Source organism: Cephus cinctus, unplaced genomic scaffold (genome assembly GCF_000341935.2).
Source record: "Cephus cinctus unplaced genomic scaffold, Ccin1 Ccin1_scaffold0215, whole genome shotgun sequence".
NCBI lineage: Eukaryota > Metazoa > Arthropoda > Insecta > Hymenoptera > Cephidae > Cephus > Cephus cinctus.
Genome location: NW_014332933.1, coordinates 3,694,977 through 3,715,983, shown reverse-complemented (window position 1 = coordinate 3,715,983; position 21,007 = coordinate 3,694,977). Strand labels below are relative to the sequence as shown.

The 21,007-nt window shown below is 36.4% G+C and overlaps 5 protein-coding genes and 1 long non-coding RNA gene across 11 annotated transcripts; 3 read left to right on the top strand and 3 right to left on the bottom strand.

Moving 5' to 3' along the window:
• The first annotated feature begins 956 nt into the window (after window positions 1–956).
• LOC107265158 (waprin-Phi1) lies at window positions 957–2,114 on the top strand. Its single transcript, XM_015734291.2, has 3 exons — window positions 957–1,054; window positions 1,262–1,554; window positions 1,641–2,114. The coding sequence occupies exons 1-3, from the start codon at window positions 996–998 to the stop codon at window positions 1,841–1,843; spliced, it is 555 nt and encodes a 184-aa protein (XP_015589777.1). The 5' UTR covers window positions 957–995; the 3' UTR covers window positions 1,844–2,114.
• A 568-nt stretch (window positions 2,115–2,682) lies between these two features.
• Window positions 2,683–4,059, top strand: LOC107265161 (waprin-Thr1-like). Its single transcript, XM_015734296.2, has 4 exons — window positions 2,683–2,842; window positions 2,920–2,979; window positions 3,487–3,666; window positions 3,762–4,059. The coding sequence occupies exons 1-4, from the start codon at window positions 2,836–2,838 to the stop codon at window positions 3,854–3,856; spliced, it is 342 nt and encodes a 113-aa protein (XP_015589782.1). The 5' UTR covers window positions 2,683–2,835; the 3' UTR covers window positions 3,857–4,059.
• A 389-nt stretch (window positions 4,060–4,448) lies between these two features.
• Window positions 4,449–6,906, top strand: LOC107265156 (receptor-binding cancer antigen expressed on SiSo cells). Its single transcript, XM_015734286.2, has 3 exons — window positions 4,449–4,976; window positions 5,072–5,341; window positions 5,424–6,906. Exons 1-3 carry the CDS (start codon window positions 4,812–4,814, stop codon window positions 5,613–5,615), a joined length of 627 nt encoding a protein of 208 aa, XP_015589772.1. The 5' UTR covers window positions 4,449–4,811; the 3' UTR covers window positions 5,616–6,906.
• Window positions 6,907–7,090: 184 nt separating this feature from the next.
• On the bottom strand, window positions 7,091–10,287 carry LOC107265154 (probable pyruvate dehydrogenase E1 component subunit alpha, mitochondrial). Of its 2 annotated transcripts, XM_015734280.2 has the most exons (7): window positions 10,077–10,287; window positions 9,924–9,941; window positions 9,184–9,420; window positions 8,893–9,111; window positions 8,541–8,789; window positions 8,216–8,464; window positions 7,091–8,136 (listed from the first exon to the last, which is right to left on the bottom strand). In XM_015734280.2, exons 1-7 carry the CDS (start codon window positions 10,125–10,127, stop codon window positions 7,951–7,953), a joined length of 1,209 nt encoding a protein of 402 aa, XP_015589766.1. In that variant the 5' UTR covers window positions 10,128–10,287; the 3' UTR covers window positions 7,091–7,950. The 2 variants fall into 2 exon arrangements, with proteins under 2 accessions (XP_015589766.1, XP_015589767.1); XM_015734281.2 differs by lacking the exon at window positions 9,924–9,941.
• Window positions 10,288–10,653: 366 nt separating this feature from the next.
• On the bottom strand, window positions 10,654–18,791 carry LOC107265152 (organic cation transporter protein). Of its 5 annotated transcripts, none has more exons than XM_025082348.1 (10): window positions 18,668–18,791; window positions 17,953–18,167; window positions 13,717–14,397; window positions 13,355–13,613; window positions 13,068–13,236; window positions 12,762–12,992; window positions 12,473–12,687; window positions 12,211–12,392; window positions 11,999–12,135; window positions 10,654–11,793 (listed from the first exon to the last, which is right to left on the bottom strand). In XM_025082348.1, the coding sequence occupies exons 2-10, from the start codon at window positions 17,971–17,973 to the stop codon at window positions 11,688–11,690; spliced, it is 2,001 nt and encodes a 666-aa protein (XP_024938116.1). In that variant the 5' UTR covers window positions 17,974–18,167; window positions 18,668–18,791; the 3' UTR covers window positions 10,654–11,687. The 5 variants fall into 5 exon arrangements, with proteins under 5 accessions (XP_024938116.1, XP_015589761.1, XP_024938117.1 ...); XM_015734275.2 differs by having other exon boundaries at window positions 17,953–18,164; XM_025082349.1 differs by lacking the exons at window positions 17,953–18,167; window positions 18,668–18,791 and adding an exon at window positions 14,863–15,099.
• A 755-nt stretch (window positions 18,792–19,546) lies between these two features.
• LOC107265163 lies at window positions 19,547–20,764 on the bottom strand. The gene is made up of 3 exons (XR_001537131.2): window positions 20,124–20,764; window positions 19,939–20,040; window positions 19,547–19,864 (listed from the first exon to the last, which is right to left on the bottom strand). It is a non-coding gene; the product is annotated as an uncharacterized LOC107265163 (long non-coding RNA).
• Window positions 20,765–21,007: the final 243 nt, after the last annotated feature.

Below are 21,007 nucleotides of genomic sequence, written 5' to 3'. Positions count from 1 at the left end.
CGCTAATTACTGGTTACGATAACAAAGAGACTGCGATCGATCAGCCTCACGTCTAAATCATTAGTAATTAAAAAAACAAGATGCATGATGTTAATTGTAGTATTTTTAACGTAAGTGTTAGATGTAGTTGCGTAGAATGTAGATTTCTTGTACTATTTTTTATTAACTTTTGCTCCTATAACTTATCAAATTTCTCGTCAATGTTTTTACACTGTTCGCTTCGAGTACCAATGATGCATTTATCAGCCGTTACCGTTTTATTATTGTTACTGTATTACGTATATCTTATATGTACTCATGTAAACCGTTCAAATGCCGATTACAATTTCGCGCGCTATCTTAACGTAATGTCAGATTTTTATATTTATGTCGTATCAAAAGAATAAAACAGAAGTACGATACAGTAATCGCTGTTTGTTTTCCGCTAGTATATAGCCCATCACGTTTCAAAATCCCACGCAAATTAATCATATTAATTTCACGAGGAGAATTAAACGGAAGTAACACGACCGCAAAGATTAAATGAGATAATAATACCATTGAAAATTAGGTCTACTATTTCATAAAGATTGCCCTCAATATTGTATGCCTAGGAGAATCATTTATTCAGCATAAAATAATTATGATAGATGGAAGACATAAATATTGAATACATCAATGAAAGAGATTTGCGACAAGGATTAGGACTATCGTTGAAAATTTTTTTATGAAATAGTCAAAATAAGGAATCTAAAACCTCACAGCGTTATAAGAAACTGCACTACGTGGAAATGAAGTCTTTTGATAGCTATCAGTAACCACGTCCTTCCTTCCGACATTTCAACTCAATACTGGCGCACAGGATGTGTTTTCAGATTCAGATAGTGGTTTTCCCTTGTACAGGTTAAATTGAGGTCATACAACCCCATAAAATCGTTATAAACTCCCATGCGTCAGGAAAACCGCAATAATTACAATAGCCAGTTTTGAGAGGCGTGGGGATATCTATATATACGATGTATGAGAGCGTAAAGGATTCTGTTGACGCAGAGAACGATCATTTATTCCATTCAAGGTGCGCTTGTCATTCTCAACACTCGACAATCGATCGTAGTCGTAGAAACAGTAGATCGTCAGGATCAAAAATTACATTTAAAAAGTCACTTTGTCAGTTCAGCTATTAAAGTTGCTTTTAACATTTTTTCTCTTATATAACCTATTCGTCCTATACACATCATTAAAAAACAAAACACGAAAAATCATATTCGGTAATTATTTTCAGTTACGCAGATCGTCTTACACCAGTGTCGAAAACAGACGAAGCAAGAATGTCAAGAATTGTGAAACTCTTATCGTTATCTCTCATACTGGCCATCACTAGAACCGTGTTATGTCAAGATTACAATTATTATTCGCGTAAACCGGGTTCCTGTCCACCAGCATTACCTGTGCAAATTTGCTCAAAATCTTGTGTCGTGGATGAACAGTGCCAAGGCATTGGTAAATGCTGTCCAACCAGTTGCGGTGGATTCGTCTGTTCACGTCCGGTCACTATGAGAAATCCCACAATGAAAGGTAAGATTTTAATATCAATAATTAACCATTATTAACATTCTCAAAAAAAAGGATTCATTGCTTGAAAATATTTTGTTCATACACAGAGAAATCTGGTTCCTGCCCTACTGTACCGACCGGGCGATGGATTTGCTCTCCAACATGCAGTACTGACGGTGACTGCAGAGGGGCGCGGAAGTGCTGCAAAAATCGCTGCGGCGCGCTTACTTGTCAGAAACCTGAAATAGAGGCACCAGTCTACGACTATAATACGAATAATCCAAACCGTTATTATGCATACAGTAATTGATGTACCGTGTCTGAAAACACTTCAGAATAATCTTGAAAGCCTCGGTACCATGTAATTGCAGAGTCAATGGTATATGTACCCCGTGTATGTACTTAAGTATTATTGTAAGATGAGATCACTAATAGCACAAGAATTGTGTGTGTAACAAAGTGAAACGCCTGAATTACCAGAGTACGAGATTGGAATAAACCATTACTTCTGTTATTACCTAAAAGCACGTATATATTGATTAATACTCTCTGCAATGTAAATATAGTCTCTAGTTAGTTCATACACTAGATGTTATCCTGTCTGGCGAGAGGTCCCCGATTTTTTCTTTTTTGTTACGCTTTCTAATTATATTTGAAGTTTTGAAGAATTTTGTACCCCGAAAACTTTGGGGGCAATTGATTATTATACTTGTCTGAGGAAAAAACGCATTTTTCCAATTCACAATTGGATAATAAATTGTCAGTTTGTTCGAGGTACTAATAACAAGACTTTTTGCAAATTATGAGACAACAGATAACTATACTAAGTTTTAAATCGAAAAAATCTGTTATAATTTGTTTAAACAAGTATAATAATGTATTGCACTAAAAGTATTCGAGGTACCCAGTTTCTCAAGATTTCAAATATAAGAAATTTTTTTCTTTAGCTGAGTATTAGTTTGTATAGTAATTTTCCTCCACGTGATACTTCGAACGTCATCCGGCAATCACAAAATGAAGTCAAGTACAGTCGTGATTATTTCATAAGAATTTTATGTGTTTGTAAATCAGGTTTGCCTGATTCCATTGAATTGGCTATTTCGACTCTGAGAAGATCAGGAAAGAATCATATTTCATAACAGTATCCAGAAACCCCCTTTCGCTTAGGATTAAAGATGGTTGTACGAGTGGGGATAATCATATAATAGAGAGGTCTTCTTAAACGCGGACACGATTCTTGCGTTTCAGATCTGTAGTCGCTCTTGCCAAGTTAACGTATCTATACATAAATTTCACATTGCCATGAACGGTGCGTATTACTCTTAATCCTCACACTATTACCAAAGAGAATATTAGTAAAAATTTATTTTTTATATTTTCTCACAGTCAAGGTGACTTTTATTATCCTGTCTGTGCTGTTGGTTGCAACATTGGCACAAGTATCTCGTGAGTATATTTGGCATATATGAAGATTATTTAAATAATTATAATTTTTCAAAAATTTCGAGTAAAGTTCCATCCGTTTCTCTTTTAACTCTCTACATTGAAAGTAACCTTCCTATTTGAACGTCCTGATTTATCGTCAAGGGCAAATACGTGGTTTCATTGCATGCACCTATACTGTGTGTTAAGAAATAAGACGAAATGCACTCCGCTCAAACTGCATAATCGAGTAAATATTATCGCGAGTGATGCTGCAAAATTTTGTCGTTCACGCAGAACAACACTCGTGGAATCAATTATTCTTGATGCATCAAGCTTCTGATTTACACGAATAATATTCGAGTGTGCGTTAACGAGGATATCTCATGATAAATACATATTAGCCATTACAAATCTTCATAATAACAACTGATTTGTACGTAAAGAAAAAAAGGCGCAGTTCTATAGAACAAGTGTGTTACTAATAACTTGAGTAATGTCGCGGAAGGATGTAATTAATTAATGTTTTAGATAAGGAGGGAAACTGCCCATTGAGAAACAGTGTCAGTAAATGCAATCCAAGCTGTCAGAGTGATCATCAGTGTAATTTCAATCAAAAATGTTGTCCTAACAAGTGCGGCCATTCGTCCTGCGTTACTCCTAGTGCTGTCAATACAGGCAGTGATGGCGGATACAAAGGATCTAATAAAGGTAAGCCGAAAATAGTAATTAGATAATTTATTTTTTTTTAATTTTACCAAAGCGTGGAATCTATAGTGCTGAGAATTTCTTTGATTTTTTTTTAGACTCTGCTGTTTACTGTGCTGGAGTGCGATGCAGTGCGTTTGAAAAATGTCAGCTGGATCGTACTACTAAACGTGAGAAATGCGTCCGTGCTTAAATATCATAAGTAACGTAATCATAAAAAGAAAAACGATTAGAAGCTGAGAATTTTGCCTGGAGTACAGATCAGAATAGAGAGTAATAAAAGAAGCAAGAAGAAAATTGTTGAAATAATCTATAAAATAGTAATATCTTTGTGGATATTCAATAATGCATTGTATAAAGATTATTAAACGGAATATATAAATATTATACGATTAAGAGAAGCATTACAATTCCTAAAATTAAAGTACATTGACGTCATACGGGACTTTCCTTGTGGAAAGCTATAATGTGGAATACATAACTATAGCTGTAGTGTTGTTGCAGGATGATTCAAGCAAAACAATTTGTCGTATGGATGAGTGATATACTTTCCTACAAGTGTACCAATTAACTATGATAATTATCAGTATAATATTGTTTCTGACTATCGTATAATGATATGGTAGTTATAAGTTTGTTAGTAAACTCAAACAGTATAGAGGAACGTGTAATCTAGTGTATTCTGTATTAGGTAATATTTATTTCCCTGAGCGAGTTATACTGACGACCTACTATTATTTCCTTGAGCGAATTTTTGTAATTTACACAATTATCAAATTGTATTCTTATCGTTGATGATAGATTTTATCAGCACCACCGGTATTACAGTTGCTGATCTTACAATTGTACACAGAACAATATGGCGGCGACGTAATCTCTTGCCGCAAGAGGTTAAGAGATAATTGTGTTTTTACTCGGCAACAATAGTACTGCTGTAGGAATTTTGTTTTATATGCGCTTGTCGAAAATGTAAGGTGTTCGTGAAGATTTCTTCACCTGTGAAGGGACGACAGGGTTCCCTGATTTGGGTCCTTATTGGTCTCGTGATCTCCCATTCGGTGCACTGCAAGTGACCGAGGTTATACTCTTCAACTTTTGACGTCTCGTTTAATAACGACACTAAAGGAGGGAAGTAAAAACTAGCAACAATGGCTGTGGAGTTTTTAGTGAATAGAATGAAGGCCCTATTTGTTATCTTATTAGGCGTTTTTCGAAGAGCTATGTGCTGTTTCCGTCGACGAAGAAGATCATCTTGTGACTCTATTCCTCTGTCAGCTGTAGGAGTTGTTCCAAATATTGTTAATGAACGAATGGTAAAGATAGCAATAGATCATTGTGTAGTATCAATGTTAGGTCTTGTTTAAGATTTCTGATAACTGAGTGACACTGTATTATATGTACATTCTAGGAATCGGAACAGTGGGATCAATGGGAAGAAAATCCAGTGGTCGTTGTGCCAGATAAGCCTTTGAATATAGTTCAGACAAAGATTGAACAATATAGACAGCAAGTGACCAAATCTCCAGAAACTCCAGAGGAAGAGCATCAGTTGAACTTCTTTGAGGATATGACTCCAAAGATAACAAAACAGACAAGAGTTCTTGTAAGGGATAAAAGAAAGGAGGATGGTGAATTGAATTCTTCTAAGTTCGCAGTATCTACTGATCCTGTGCCAACAGTGAGTTTTTATTTAAAAATTATTTAATTACTGGTAAGAGTATGAACTGTTGAATTATATATAACATGCCATTGTTTATTAGAATGAGCTTCGTGAATGGGAAGACAATGCTGCTGGATGGGAAGAGGAGACAGTGGAAGAATTTGGTGATCCAACAAAGGCATTAAGAGAACAAAGAAGGAGAGAACGTGAAATGCGTATGTACATGCAACAACAAAAGAGAGTGGAACGCAGTTTAAGATCACAACCACTTGGAGCAAAGATAGGATCCTGATCGGACATTCCTTTTGCGGAAAGTAACTCAAAGTGCAATTATTTTCCGTTGATAAAGCTATTTTATGTATACAGACGTACAAGTCCCTTTGCACACAAACACAGACCCCATCGAATCCGGGCGCATGATAAGCGCAATGAAATTGGTAATTATAAAATCAAGAGAATTATATGAAAATCAAATATAATCAAACTCCAATGTACGGATTCGTCAAGCGGACCAGTTTGATATTCAACCGTACTAGTAATATGGAGGCTACTGTGGTATTACGCTCATTGCGCGCACGTTTATTTTTTATTATTTATAAATCCAAACTTCTGAACTGAGAGTGCATATTACAATGGCATTTAAGCAGAACTTTTTTGAAATTTATACGCAGGCTCGCATCAACGAAGAATATTCCGTGTATCATTGCGTCAACTTTCTGGTTAGGTGTCTTCATGATGGAAGTCCTGCGTATAAATGTTTTTCTTTCTGTTTTTAACGAATTGGTTTATTGTACTTTAAATATAATGACAACGCTCATTCAGAGAATTCTATTAATCTTTTTTTTTTATAAAGAAATTGACAATAGTATCTGTTTATTCGTGTCAAAAGGATTACTCGGTACTCAATCAAAATTTGTTAAATAATGTACCGCTTTAATGATTTAGAAAATATTCGAAGAAGAGTATTGGTGTTAAACAAGACTTATTTTCAATTATTTATATCTTCTGATATAATTTGAGCTGTATAGGAAAATAAAATGGCTATGTTAGATTCCCGTAACTATACATTGTATTTTCATTAAAGTGCGTGTGAGAATTAGCTCTATAATCCAAAGTTGTTTGTTTCTAATTATAATTAATGGGGTTTACTTTAATCGTATAAAGTAAATTTCTCGTTAAATATTTTGGCAGTAGTACGGCAATATATGTAAATCTGTTTTGTTCATTGTAAACTTGAGGATACAGTCAGTTGGATTTTCATTTTTTATTAAAAAATCTGCTAACTTACTGAGTCGATAATTTAATCCACAAGTTTAGAATTTCAAATTTATAAATAAAAAATAATTTTTAAATCGTTCATGAGATCTCATGTCAGCGAACGCGTAGTGGGCCTCTAAGTATGTGAAAAACACCATGATCAAACCAGAGATAAAACGCTGAAGTAAAAATTGGATCGGCTTATTGGCAATCTCCCTACTCATCTCTGATTAAAGAGTGGGTAATAAGTATTCATAATTTAATTATGCATTTGTATGGTACATGTATTGAATTTGAACTGGCAATGGATTCAAGTTATATTGTTATTTTATTTACATCAAACAGTGCCCATTATACTTTAAAAAAGTAACGGAGTACTTCAATAGATTCTAACCACATAATACCAGTACTTTACTCTTCCTTTTACTGTACCTTTGAAAATATTTTTAATAAACTTTAATGAAAAATAAGTATGTAGGGAAACTAAAGCAATAACAAAATCAACCGCAATTTGTGTAACAGATAGTTTGTAATTTATTATAATGTACAGTGTTGGGCCTCGCTGCTGCAAAGTATGAAATTTTCTAAAGCCTCAATCATTCAAGATCGTAAGTAACAAAGAATCAATTAAGCTCTTAAACCTTGTTAACAAGCCTTGAGTGACGAGGCTCATGTCGTTTGGGGCTGAAAAATTGGTTCTGTATAGAAATACACGACTGATAATACTTTATCAATTTAAAACGTGAATATCGCGTACCATTAATATTTGTATGAAAATTCACTAATGAGCTATACAATGCATACTTTGAAGAATCTCGGCAGTTATGTGAGAATATTATTAACTAGTGACTTAACGTAACCTGTATAACTCGTGCATAATGAATATTCATTCATCTTTTTAATTCGGCAAAAATTATGTACCTAATTAACCTATCAGGTATGCTATTAATGACAAATTATTTTTTAATTTTTATAACTTATCTTCGTTGAGTTGCGCAAAGATTCCCGAAATAACAATACAGAGGTTGCTAAAAACTTCGGGTCTGTGTTCAATTTTGCGCAAACAATATCCATGGTAAATTTATCCTGTCGCGGTTTTTATTATTTCTTTACAATTGGGTATGATTAGGATTCGCGGAAGCGGATTAACGGTTTGTCAATAATATTGACATATAACTTAATTTATACTACAAGATTAGATTCAACGACTGATCGATCAATTAGGCGCACCTTCTGGTATTATATTATTTACAATTACTGAGAATCATATACGTAGGATACTGTTTCTCACTTTTGTACGTAGGGGAAAGAGATCGTAATTGGTTACGAGTCAGCTTTACCCAGAAAGGTATGACATACAATTATTTTATTCATATATTTACGGCAGGTCCCAGCCTGGCGTGAGAAAGAGGATTGAACGGTGTTGTATTACGAATTTCTGTCTCCAGACACTCAGCATATATATCCGTGGTCAATTCGTTCAATGGAATTTCCTTGTCAGCCTTGGCTATCTTTACAGCATCATCGACAGTCTTCCTAATTTCGGATTCTAATTTCTGTAATAAAACAAAAGAATAGTAAAATAACCTGAAGTATTTTTTTGTGTATTCATGATTAATGGACTAGATAACGAACCTTCAGTTCCTCGGCAGAAACTAAGTTAGCGTTCAGAATTCTTTCCTTGAAACTTGTAATAGGATCGCGGGTCTGTCGAACTTCCTGGATTTCTTCACGGGTTCGATAACTAGTGCCAGGGTCAGACATACTGTGACCGCTGTACCTATAGGTGGCAGTTTCCATCACAATGGGACCCTTACCGGAGGTACAATGGTCAACGGCAAAGCGAGAAGCTTCCCTCACGGCTAAGACATCCATACCATCGACCTGGTATAATAGATATTTACTATGAAGATTCCATTGTGGTATAATTTATAATTAAACTATTGCATATTTATAGTACCCAGATTCCAGGAACGTAATCTCCTCTCGTATAATATTCCGTGCTTGCAGAAGCACGTTCTACGCTGGTGCCCATACCGTATCCATTATTTTCGCATACGAAGATGCAGGGGAGATCCCACAACTTCGCAATATTATAAACTTCGAATATTTGTCCTTGATTGGCGGCTCCGTCGCCATACAGAGCAACGCAAACGCCACCAGTGTTTTGGTATTTATGAGCAAAAGCTATTCCAGTACCCAGAGGTACCTAAATTTAAAATGCATAGCACTTTTTTTATTTTGGTAATCAATAATAGAAATCGCTTAACTTTAAGTTAACTCAATTTGATAGTAATTATTAGATAACTTACTTGTGCACCAACAATGCCATTTCCTCCATAAAAATTCCTGGCATACATATGCATGGAACCTCCTTTACCCCGAGCATTACCAGACTGTCTTCCGGTGAGTTCAGCCAAAACACCTACAGGATCAATTCCCATAAGATAAGTCCAACCATGGGCACGATATGCAGTAATTACAGAGTCCTGATCTCTGAGTGCAGCTTTAATTCCTACTGCACATGCTTCCTATAAAAACAAGAGAATATCACTGTATTAAATATTTCTATATTTTTCACACTCTGAATAAGAATATGTTACCTGTCCAGAATACAAGTGACAGAAACCTCTGACAATTTTTTCTTTGTAGAGATTACCAGCAGCAGTTTCCATTCGTCGAATCGTATGAAGTTGTTTGTACAGTTTAAGAGCATCTTCCTTAGTTACCGATACATGAGTAGATGGACCACTATCCAATTTATGCAAACGAAATGGTTTGGTCTCAAACGAAGCCTCCGTTGCATAATTATTTTTTCTACTCGAGAAAAGAGATGCTACCTGAAAAAAGAAGACAAAATCATATAGAGTAATAAATAGAAAATTGATTAAATGTATGACTGGAAGCTCAAGATTATTTACAATATCGCAGTGACAACCTTTTGAAAGTTCATCTCAACAAAATATTAATTACATAAAAGCCATTGAACAACCGACAAAATTAACTATCAGTTGTCAATTTCATAAAACACCATATTCATGGAAACATATTAACTGGCTGTAATGACCGACTTTTACATTATGAGAATATAGGTTAAGCACTAAGTATCACTATAAAATATTACATTATAAAACATGAAATATTGCTAAAAATTTATATAAAGAAAGTTCAACCGTAATTAGCCTCTATAAACTTTTTTTTGCATCGAATTACAATGAATTCCAAAATAGGTCGTATACTTGGTATGTGTGGAAGAAACGCGAGGACAATCAAGACGAGGAACAGAACACGAATGATTGTAATATCTCGGTAAAAGGCAAATCCAATCCCCAGCCATATTTACCTTGCTCCAGCTTCCGTACTGGGCCGTGATCGAAATATAAAAAAAGACACATTAATATATAACACCGTACAATGAAGCGAATCGACTCCGAAATCGCGTTATGGTGACTTAAAGGTCATTCATCACTAACAAAATTGCATGATTTTCACTCACATTTCGGTGAGATGACTGCCTGCTAAGGCTCCTGATACAACCGGGGATCATTTTCGTTAATTTTCTAGTCAATTCACTCAATCCTCTTGGCACAATCTTCCCTAATATCTCGGTCCAGCTGTTATTCTAGAGAACTGCCAATAATGGACGGTGTGCTCCCAGCAGACTACAAGAGGGCAGCGGACTTTTAGAGGAGAACGGCGCTAGTCGTACACCAAATTCAACTCCAACTTCCTTTCCTTATCATCAAGGTCACCTGTCACGCAATTCCGTCTACACACGGAGAGGTAATCTTAAATAAGCGCGTCAACTTGTTTCAGATTTTTTCGCTTTTCGATTAACTAAAATCTGTGTTTTACTTCATAGAGTTGATTTATAATAAAAGATACTTTACATAAAACTTCTGCAAAAAAATGATACTTTTATGAATTAACTTTTGGTATTTATCTCTTCATAAAAATGACGTCGTTACATAATAAAACAATTATAATTGCAACAAGGTAACTGGCATTATCGGGATTATTTTAGGTATAGGTTATCGTAAACTTTCGAAACTATATCATAATGATAACAATGATACATGGGAAAGCATGAATTATATTTTGCATATAGAAGTCAGTGTATAATGTAAAGAACATCAGAAATATTGTCTCCTATCTATCGTACACAAAAGGTATACAAAAACTGGTTTGGTGTCGCATTTACACTCAATCTAGGAAAAATAATAGATATAATAAGGGGATAACGTTTGCGGTGGTAACGTTAGATTCGTCTATCTAAAATATATAAGCTGCTCTTTATAAACTTTGACTTTCATTATGTAGAATGAGAACATTACTGATTCTCGATTCTGGTCCTCCCGATTTATTAATACTATACGCAAGTCATGCAAATAAGTAGTATGCGTCTTAAAGAGCAAGATATTAAATCTATTTTAATACGTCTGTATCTCGTGCAGATTTTTATACTTCTAGATTTCTCTTTTCGTAGTTGTCGTTCTTGTCTGTCTTACAATGCAGTATGTATGCGTATACTGAAGTATGTAGAGAGGGACTGAAATAGGGGACGAGATATTGAGAAGAGAAATGGAAAGAGAACTAGGAATGCGATAAACAATCATTTATCGTTTCCAATTTTTATGCTGACCTCAATGATCTCATCGCCACGTCTACACCGATCAACGGAAACGGTAGACGATGTTATTGGTTGTGCGATTAAACTTATTCACGAAATCATTTGGTAATACAATTTTTTTCTGTTGCGTTGCGCAGCTCCCCAAATTTAATTTGTATCAAGGTGAAGTAATAATTTCTTTGTGACAATTTCAGAATCAGATCAGCTTGAATTTTCAAATTCGTGTCTTTTTCAACGAATTTTGCGTAATATCGAATTTCTCGCTAATTAAATTATAGAGTAATACCAAATCGTCATGCGTTAGTACTCGTTTTACAATAGAAAGTTGTCCTGCCAAATTATGAGTACAGTTTCGTCGTCAATATGAAATTAAGAGTTAACGATTTTTAATCGTATATCGTTCGGGCACGAGGCCGTCATCAGTTTCTCTAGTTTCCAACGGAACATAACCAAGCGTTACTTTGATGAGATTCTTTATCATCCATTTTGTTTCTCGTAGACACCATTCTCTTGAGTTTTTAGCGGTTTTATCGCCTCGATGTCATTCAGTTGCTCGATGTCTCGTTTCTTCTTCTTCACTTTCCTAAAACAGGTCATTAGCCCAATAAGAACATTTCTCAAAATTGACTTTGAAATATAATCTGTCCACGACATCGAATGGCAAAAGTATTCAATATTTTTTTAACTGTATAAAATATTCGTATATGTTCCAGCTATCAATTAAAATCATCTTATTCGTGGACAGACCATAATTTATATAAGAAACTTTATATCATCATTTATCTTACTTTCCGAATTTCTCGCCATCTTGTATAGACTCCGGTAATTTTTTATTCAGAGTCTCCGGTAGCAACAAGGACATTAGTCCGCCCAAGAATGCACACGAGCCAAAGATAACAAGAGGTAACGGTGTCCAAAATTCAGACTGTTAAATAATGAGAGATGTACAAGTCAATTAAATAGAATAATTTTAGCATACTGTGAATATACAAAATCTTACCAAATGATTTATATAAGGTGCGATGACTCCTCCAATTCTGGCAAATGTCGAACTGGCCCCAAGTCCAACATTACGGATAACAGTGGGATACTGTTCAGCAGTGAACACATAAATAGCGCCATACGAGGATGTAATGGCTAGTTTGGCAAACATTGCCAAACCCACGAGTAGCCACGGCATATCTAGAAATAAATGTATAACGTACTAAATAGATTTGTTCAAGCAGATAACTTAGTATACATTATTTACGTCGTGCACGTACCTTGAGGTACAAATAGTGTAGCAAGCAGAGCGACACCAGACATGAGCATGCATCCGCAGAGAATGACCTTCCTGCCCCATCTGTTAAGAGTGAATATCAGGAATGTATAAGCAGGTACCTCCACCAGACCGGATATTACAAAATTGAGGTACTCGTTGCCACCGAGATTTGATGAGTTCCATGAGAGTCCATAGTACGTTCCACTATTGACCAGCCTGAAAAGAAATTTGTTATGTCATTGCTGATACTGTATTATTAGAAGTCATATTGATCCAGAGAAAAGACGTACCAATTGAAGAACAGCAAAATACTTTTGCGCCGAAGATTAGGATACCTAAAGAGATCAAATAACGATGGCTTCCTCACATCCGGCGTGCTCTCGCTATCACTGCTCAGAAGATCATCCAGTGTATCTCTAGGCAATTCAACGCCATTCTCTAAAGAAGCTTTTTGTAATATATCCTTAGCTTCCTGATGACGTCCTTTAGTCAATAGCCAACGTGCAGACTCAGGAATGAACCTGGAAACAATAGATACATATTTCTGTACCACAATCATACAGTGCCTCTATCTACGTAAATTAGCGCGCACATACCACCAGTATAGTAGAAATGCAAAACTGGGTATAGTAATGGCAATTTGAAGCATTCTCCAGTCAGTGATGAAATATGCGAAACCAGCAGTCATAATATACCCAGTGGTGAAGAATAATTGACAGCCGACACCGGCAACCAAACGCTTCTTGGGACCCACCATTTCCAAAGCTAAAAAATCGTGATCAAGCAACATAAGTTAGATCGTTTAAGTAGCTCGAATGATCGTTAAGCGTTTCCCCGTATGGGAGAGACTTCAGTGCTATTAGAATATTTCAAAATACTTTACCGATGACGTAGGCTACCAAGAAGACACCGCTTGTAGTCGAGCCAACAATTAACCTGAAGATTATGTAGGAAATAAACTCGGGCGCGACAGCGACCAGAATTCCGCCAACCAGCTGAATGACTAAAGACAGGAAGAAAATTGGTCTACGTCCAAATCTATCGGACAAACCACCGAAAATCATCGAGCCAAGCATGACTCCTACCATGAACAACGAGTCCCCCGTAGCTCTCAGCCACGCATCGTCGCATACCAAATTCCACTAAAAAGTAAAATAAAAAGATGACCAAACTCGTGTTTCTTCAGACATATATATTATATCATAATATTAAACAACAGATGCTCATTGTCATGTCGAAACTCACCTCAGAAGTTGTTGTGCTTTTGTAGCTTCTTCTGTCATACACGTATGTCTCACATTGCACTGGCTCACGTCCCACGATCATGTCAGTCAGATTGGCATCCTTCCATCTCTCGCATTGGGACCAACCATTCATTTTTTCATCCCATGGGTAGCTAATGTTAATGATCTCCGGCGGTAGGAGAAAGGTCACGTTTTCCGGATTCTCATAAGGCAGCAGACACCTGGAATCCATCTTGGCGCCAAGAAACACACCAGCTAGCTTGTGAAAGGCGCAAGAAATTGCTGGTAGACACAGCAGCAAGTATATTCTACGCTGATAGCGTCCAAACTCCCCCATATGTAAGATAACGTCATCATAAGCCATCTTCTTGCGTTCTCCAGGTTCGCCCTGGTCCTCGTCGTTCAACTTCTTCTCTAAAAACTTGGTGGAATCCTCAAAACCGTTGTGACGCTTTATTGAGTTCGGTGATTTTATTTCCACTGTGTCGTCGTGGGTCAGGATAGTCTTCTCAGTGATGAGTACCTCTACAGGACTTGACAGTCCATCAGGATTGTCAGACTGAACTCCTGCACAAAGTGGTTCCTTGGATTCTGTTGCAGAGATCCCGTCGACGTTTACTTTTGTTACTGTTGTATTATCACCCAATGCCAAGGGCGATGACGGTTCCTGCCTCAGCTGCAACTGTAAACCGAATGAGGAAAAAACAACTTTATCGTCAGTTTTCATCTTCTTTTCAGACCACAGATTCACATGTATTTTTAAATGACCGATAACGCTTTCATAAACTCTTCAGATATCCTACCAATAGATCAATGAATATAAATAGGAATAGATTTGTCAGATGGTTGTTGCGATTTGCAATAGTAAATTGACAGCAGTCATAGAGGTCGGTCCATTGATTTACTCTGATTATGCTTGAATTCCTCGCTTATCAAACACAATTAAATTGGCGCACGTGTGGCTGAAGTGAAGCTGGCTGATGCAAAGACCACTAATAATTTAGCTAAGAGACATGGCAGGATAAAAGATGTTATAAATACAATGAAATTACTTTTTTTTTTGTTATTCAAAATCATGACTTCTTTCTGTATCTAGTACTATGAAAGCTTTAGGAATTTTATTAAAAATTTCAACTGATTGACGTACGATATTTCCGTCGTTAATATTCTCGTAATTATAAAATAAAGAAAACAAGGATGAACTCAAAAGTATACTAGTCCTCGCGGATCGACTGACTATCCGATCCGAGGTTTCAGCAGCAACTGACTCAAAGGCGTCTTTCCCATTTCACAATCTCCTTCTAGCCGACCTCTGGTTGCAATTCCAACCTCCCACCAATCACCATAAAGTCTACCAACCCCACGGAGATCGACTGGCGAGGACGAAGTCGAGGACGACCAGAAGAAAGTTCCCAACTTCCCTTCTACCTATAATTTCTATCCAATCAAACGTCAAGTCATATGTGTGCACATATAAACAGTGAGAGAGAATGCAGCGTGTGCTTATCAAACCATCTTGTGTGCTAAATTAATCAGCCCAAGACTGTATATATATATATATGCATCTATATAAATACATATTCCTTGAATAAGTACATAGTGATAGATCTACAATAGCAAAGATACTCAACCGATAAATATAATCTGATAAGCTTAACAGGCTTGTTTTGGAAATCTGATAGAACACGACGTAACGGAACATGGAGTAAAATCAATCAATGCCAAACATAAATTATAAGTCGCAAGATATTCTAATAAATGATATTAACTAAATAGAAGTAAATATAAATATAAAGAAAATAATATAATAATTAGGTATGATGTACTTCAAACGGGGACTCATCTCCTGGGTAATATAACGTTCCACGGTATGTGCAAAGTAGATTGCCGCGACAAGGTAAGCCAGTCAAGTAAGCAAGAATTTCCTCCATAGCATGCAAATCAAATGAAAACTAGACAAACGAGAATGGCTCATGGCGCCTGATTTCTTCTAAAGTATTATTCAACATCTATCAGTGATCCTATAACTATTTGCCACGCGACACTGCCATCTGCATACATAGTAGTCACGGTGCACGAACAACATCACGTATTGATCTAATCGCTAATTCCTTTGTCCCAAGAAATTCAAGTGCTTCCTATGTCCATTTCGTTATGCTTAGTTGCCACCGGTTATTATAATAATCTCAATAAATATTAGAATACAATTCGTCTTGATGTCGGCATCCGTTTTACAAATGGAAGAAAGTACAGATGCGTTTCCGATACATCTAAAACCATAAAATGTATTAGTATCAGAATATATGCTATGTATACTAGATGTAGATATGTGTATATAGGTACCTGGACATGTAATGACTGGGAATCATGCACGAGTAGACTACCTATTACGCGTTATTCGAGTCTTTCTTATTAGGATGCAATCGTATCGTGTAGCTGCGACGGCGCTAACCGCAACTTGTCGGCGCCGCTACCTGATGAAAATTCTGCACGATTTAGCACTTCGTGTCTCATACATGACTTGAGGTAGTATACACTGTACAGGGACGTCAGTCTCGGTTTCTCATGTTGCAGTCACTTGGTGAACGGTTCCAGGGAATCGTCTATGTTACGGCTTTCATGGACGTTACTTCTTCTGCGGTTTTAGTACACGTTGCCAAGAAACATGGATGGGCTCGTGTTTCTTGGACGATGTTATAAGTTTTATATGAATATCTTAAATTGGCAGATATTTGATTCAGGCGCTGTTAAGGCGCCATTTGAATGTCCAATTATTGAAAAATATTGACTCTGTATGTATTTGGTATTTTTACAAAATATTATCATTTAGAGTAAAAATATTCAGGCGAATGTCGGCTTTTGAAAGACTGTGTGTGTCGTAATAGCTGTTAGTGTATATAATACGCAAAATAATTATCGTATCGATAATTCTGTGTGAAAAAATTAATATTCAGGATATGAAAAAAAAGCAGTAAAAGATTGTAGGAAAATTCCTTAATGGGATATTCTAGAATAATTAACTAAGATGTTCTTCTTGGGATAAGCTTGTGTACTGTATAATAGTCGGAGAACGAATGACATTTTTATCGCTGTAATTTTCATTTAAGATCCTATTCTATTGTTCATAATTTTCTCGCACGATCGTTCTTATGCGCAACTGTAGCTGCGTTGCGTAATGACGTAACAAGCCATCGAGATCCGTAAAACGAATATAAGAATTCCTTATCCGTGTTATTGTAAATATTTTGTATCTTGGTTCAACGGTGGAAACTGTTTCAGGGTGGATTATGGTGGTTCGGAGATTCACCTCGAGTGCGCGGCCTATGTGGTTGATCCTTACTAAGCTCCTGCATGTTTTGTGCTCCTTTTTTCATACCCCCCATAAAAATTCCTCACCAAGCCGATGGCTACCCTTTTAGCTATTTCCCGCTGTGGAACCTGCATAATGAAGGCTATTTATAGATACCGGCTCCACTAGTTCCCACCGCGCGAAAAATCGCGACTGGTTTTCTTCGACCAAAAAATCCATGGACTCATCCCGGGCGCCTCTACACTAACTCGGCAAGATTCCCAATGACTTTATCTCTTGTAGAGGTGCTCACTGACATTGGAATGCACTGTAAGTCTTCTTACCATTACATAAACTATTACTCTTACACTTACTCTCCTCCATAATCTATCTTATCTTATTCATGGTGGACAACCTCTGTCGTTCCTTTTGCTCTTCTCAGTTCCTATTACTTGTCTTAAACATGTGTCTGTTTCGCACGTGCGCGACAATGACCACGAGAATGTCCTCTAAACGAGGAGTACGCAATTGATATACTCGATGGATCAACATACATTGTAGAGGCGATTAGTAAGAGTATTGCGAGGTAACGTTAGACAGAATGTAATTGATCGACGAGAAATAAATTTTCTATTAGAGCGCCATTATGCTGCATGCCACGCCATCTGTCGAGGAAATCTTGACAACAGAAAAATAGTAATGATCTGTGTCTAGTCATACATCTTATCTTTTTGTAGTACAGAGGACGCCGATACAAATGCAGACTGAAATAAAACTCGGTATCTGTACCTATTGCGAAATTCAATTCAACAAGGATAACTTATTTAATTAAAGTGTTTCTAGGACCGACATGCTTGCGAAGTGTCTCGTGTCGGATAAGTAAGTTTCGAGATAATAATTCAGAGGAAATGATGAATGAAAATATGCAGCCCCATCATGAATACGTACGCTAATTTGTTCCTTGTCCATGTTGAGGCTCCGCGGAACTGTGACGTTGTCGTGAGTTAGACGAACTTTGCCATGAAATTAACCAGGCCTTTGGAAAACGTCAAAAATGTGTAGGAGGATGCCGGTTCAGTGTTGGGTGGTTTCCACAACCCGAAGAAAGATGGCGTTGGGAGCACTTAGCTCCCGTAAACCGTGGTGCTCAATTAAACCATCTGCTGAAGTAATCATCCCGAGTAATTATGAAATAGGAATAACAAAAATACTTAATGTAAAAAAACAAGGCATTTTTTCATCTACCCTAACATTGAACAACCTCAAATCTAATTTTGCCACCATATTGTACAATCATATTACATACTTTTTCTCACAATATTATTTTTTCTAATTTTCATATTTGAATACAACACTATGGAACTTCCAAGCTGGCGAGAATGATAATGAAGTGTCTTTCATTGGAATAAGTTTACACTATTCATTAGCATGTTTCTATTAGCAAGATATACCCAGGCACGATGTCGCAAAAACGGTGTTTACCTGTCCTATACAAAAATAGTTAAAAAACATTTTCTACGCATTAACCGTCTATATATAAAGATTGAACAATAACGTAAGCATTTTTTTTTTTCGTAATAAATATTCACCCGGATTGAATACATAAGCGTCATACTATTTCAGGTTCATGCATAACAAGCTTTTCGTTCGTATGCGCGCGTACCTGCGTCTTCTGCACTTTTCCACTTTCACCTGATGACAAAGAGGACAACATTTTTCGAAATCCTTTTCAAAATTCTCGCGTCGGAGCAACGGACGTCCACTCAAGTTAGAGTGCTAAGTGACAACTGGAAATAATATCGTTCAGTATTAGAGGCAAGTTCGTTCAATGGGCCACAATTACGAGACCATCAAGCTGATACGACGTATCGCTTTAGTTCACCCCTACCTCGACAATGTTATCTTCTACATATATTATTATACATCACTGGAAGAGGTGTGATTTACAGAAGACTGATATAATATTTATCTGATTAGATCCATAGTACAATATCCAAAAATCGTATCACCATGTATGTCGGAGCATTAATCATAGATACAATATACTTGACCTTACTGGATAAACAAAGCTAAGATGCTGAAGAAATCGATTCATCTACACTACATTTCTATGGATATCATGTACAGGTTTTCATTGACATTCGGGATAACTAGCACGATAACCTAACGTGCTCCATTAATCGATTTTTCGCTCCACATGAAGAACGACAAAAGTAGGATAAGAAGTATACAAAGAATAGTATTGTATAGGAGCTTTTATGAACGTCGCGATGCCCATCACATTTTCTGTCGTCCCTAATAAAGCCCGAGGAAGGTATTTTGTCGTGTATGAATAATGAGAAACGGCAATGGGTATTCTGATGTTTTTAGTACGATGGTATATGGACTCTACCTAAAGTACAATATTTCTAAGTGTTAATGAGACTGTACAGTTGCCATTGTCATATAAGAAACCAGCTTTAATGTTAATCTATCAAAACTTCCTTTAGAAGAAACAACGCACTAAGAGGGTTAATAGGCAGGCCGACTAAAAGATGGCGTGGACAAGTGGTAAAGGCGATGCGCGTTTTCAATTTATTCTCAGTGAATCAATATTACACGCGCTTATACGTAACGTGGTATAGTCTTGTTATTTTTATTTCATTTTTTTAGACATTGTAGATACAAAACAACAGTATATAATCGCTCCAACAAGTTCTCGTTTAGAATCTTGATGAATCTGTCTGCCAGTCGAATAAATTAATAGCTACGATTCGTATTAAAAATTCGTTCTTGATTGAGCGGATATGAAGACGGTTTTAGTCAGCAGTATTATAATTTTTCAGAGCACAACGGAAAAGGTCAAGAACATGACCGCGACCTGGAGAATATTATTTTCATTAGAAAACGCTGATTTAAAAAAAAAATAGAAACATTAAGAAACTCCGTTCTTACCAAAAGTGGTGCGACTGTTCTTGCTACATCAGTTCTACGAATTTCATCTGAATTTTCATGACGAGTAGAACGGTATTCAACTACCACTTGACTTTCGCATTCCTAAACAAGCAATCTCCTATGAGAATTGACTTTATCCTCTTTTTCCCACAGAAGGGAATGGACTGATCAAGCTTTTTGCTTACCTCCGCCAATGTCTCCCGGTAAAACGCTGTGATGCCAAACTAAGCGAATCCTACTCGTCCATGTTCACTAATACTTTAGTCGACTCTGACATTGTCTCTTATTGTGAGTAAACCACTGAAACCCGTCGTGGTACAAATTATGGTATCATGTGCTGTGATCGAAAACATGACTCATTTTCAAGTTATCCACGTTTATATTTTATACTTTCTGTAATTAAAATGAAGTCTTGAGTCATATACAAATATACGTATGTATATAAAAAATGAATTTTCAAATATTTTATATCATTCTACTCCACTGGACCATCATTTCACTTTCCGGTGCGCATTTTAGTTTAAAAATTGAATTGACAGAATCTAATTTATTTTTAAATTAAACAATTGGTTCTGGCTATGTAGGTGTTAATATGCTGCTACGTGAAAATTACTCAGCTAGCTGTTGGATGATAATATTGATTTGACTTGTTTCTTTAGATATACACCGACAGGCTGTTGAGTCAACGTTATTTCTCTTTTCAATTTCGTCTCTTCTGTTCTCCGAATTATATCGCCTTGCCCTCCTTTGTTTTAACCACTAACTAGGCGCAACGTAACATGAGTTCACGAACGACGCATATCAACGTCATACGATATACGTCATTTAATGCGTTATGGGGCTTGCATATAGTGAGAATGAAGTAGAGGCTCCAATTCTGCTGTGAATGGCAGTCATTATCGCTTGTACTGTGCGATGTCCATTTTTATAACTTTGAAGTAAAGTGCTTATGGATTGTCGATAAAGTAGATTGAATTGAAGGCTAGTTATGATACTTCACTCTTTAGTACAATTGTGAATTACTAGAAGAATAGTGAGTACGTATTAACTATCTATGTATAACATACAT

What these genes read in the sequence shown, in the direction of transcription:
- LOC107265158 (XM_015734291.2), top strand. Translation starts at nt 996, where the DNA reads ATGTATGAGAGCGTAAAGGATTCTGTTGACGCAGAGAACGATCATTTA. An exon ending in GATCATTTATTCCATTCAAG is followed by an intron (nt 1,055 to 1,261) that starts GTGCGCTTGTCA and finishes AATTATTTTCAG; the next exon opens with TTACGCAGATCGTCTTACAC. An exon ending in GAGAAATCCCACAATGAAAG is followed by an intron (nt 1,555 to 1,640) that starts GTAAGATTTTAA and finishes GTTCATACACAG; the next exon opens with AGAAATCTGGTTCCTGCCCT.
- LOC107265161 (XM_015734296.2), top strand. An exon ending in AACATTGGCACAAGTATCTC is followed by an intron (nt 2,980 to 3,486) that starts GTGAGTATATTT and finishes TTAATGTTTTAG; the next exon opens with ATAAGGAGGGAAACTGCCCA. An exon ending in ATACAAAGGATCTAATAAAG is followed by an intron (nt 3,667 to 3,761) that starts GTAAGCCGAAAA and finishes ATTTTTTTTTAG; the next exon opens with ACTCTGCTGTTTACTGTGCT.
- LOC107265156 (XM_015734286.2), top strand. Translation starts at nt 4,812, where the DNA reads ATGGCTGTGGAGTTTTTAGTGAATAGAATGAAGGCCCTATTTGTTATC. An exon ending in ATATTGTTAATGAACGAATG is followed by an intron (nt 4,977 to 5,071) that starts GTAAAGATAGCA and finishes TGTACATTCTAG; the next exon opens with GAATCGGAACAGTGGGATCA. An exon ending in CTACTGATCCTGTGCCAACA is followed by an intron (nt 5,342 to 5,423) that starts GTGAGTTTTTAT and finishes ATTGTTTATTAG; the next exon opens with AATGAGCTTCGTGAATGGGA.
- LOC107265154 (XM_015734280.2), bottom strand. Translation starts at nt 10,127, where the DNA reads ATGATCCCCGGTTGTATCAGGAGCCTTAGCAGGCAGTCATCTCACCGA. An exon ending in GTCACTTGTATTCTGGACAG is followed by an intron (nt 9,112 to 9,183) that starts GTAACATATTCT and finishes TTGTTTTTATAG; the next exon opens with GAAGCATGTGCAGTAGGAAT. An exon ending in TTTCTGCCGAGGAACTGAAG is followed by an intron (nt 8,137 to 8,215) that starts GTTCGTTATCTA and finishes GTTTTATTACAG; the next exon opens with AAATTAGAATCCGAAATTAG.
- LOC107265152 (XM_025082348.1), bottom strand. Translation starts at nt 17,973, where the DNA reads ATGGACAAGGAACAAATTAGC. An exon ending in CTTGGTAGCCTACGTCATCG is followed by an intron (nt 13,237 to 13,354) that starts GTAAAGTATTTT and finishes ACGATTTTTTAG; the next exon opens with CTTTGGAAATGGTGGGTCCC. An exon ending in CACCTTATATAAATCATTTG is followed by an intron (nt 12,136 to 12,210) that starts GTAAGATTTTGT and finishes ATTATTTAACAG; the next exon opens with TCTGAATTTTGGACACCGTT.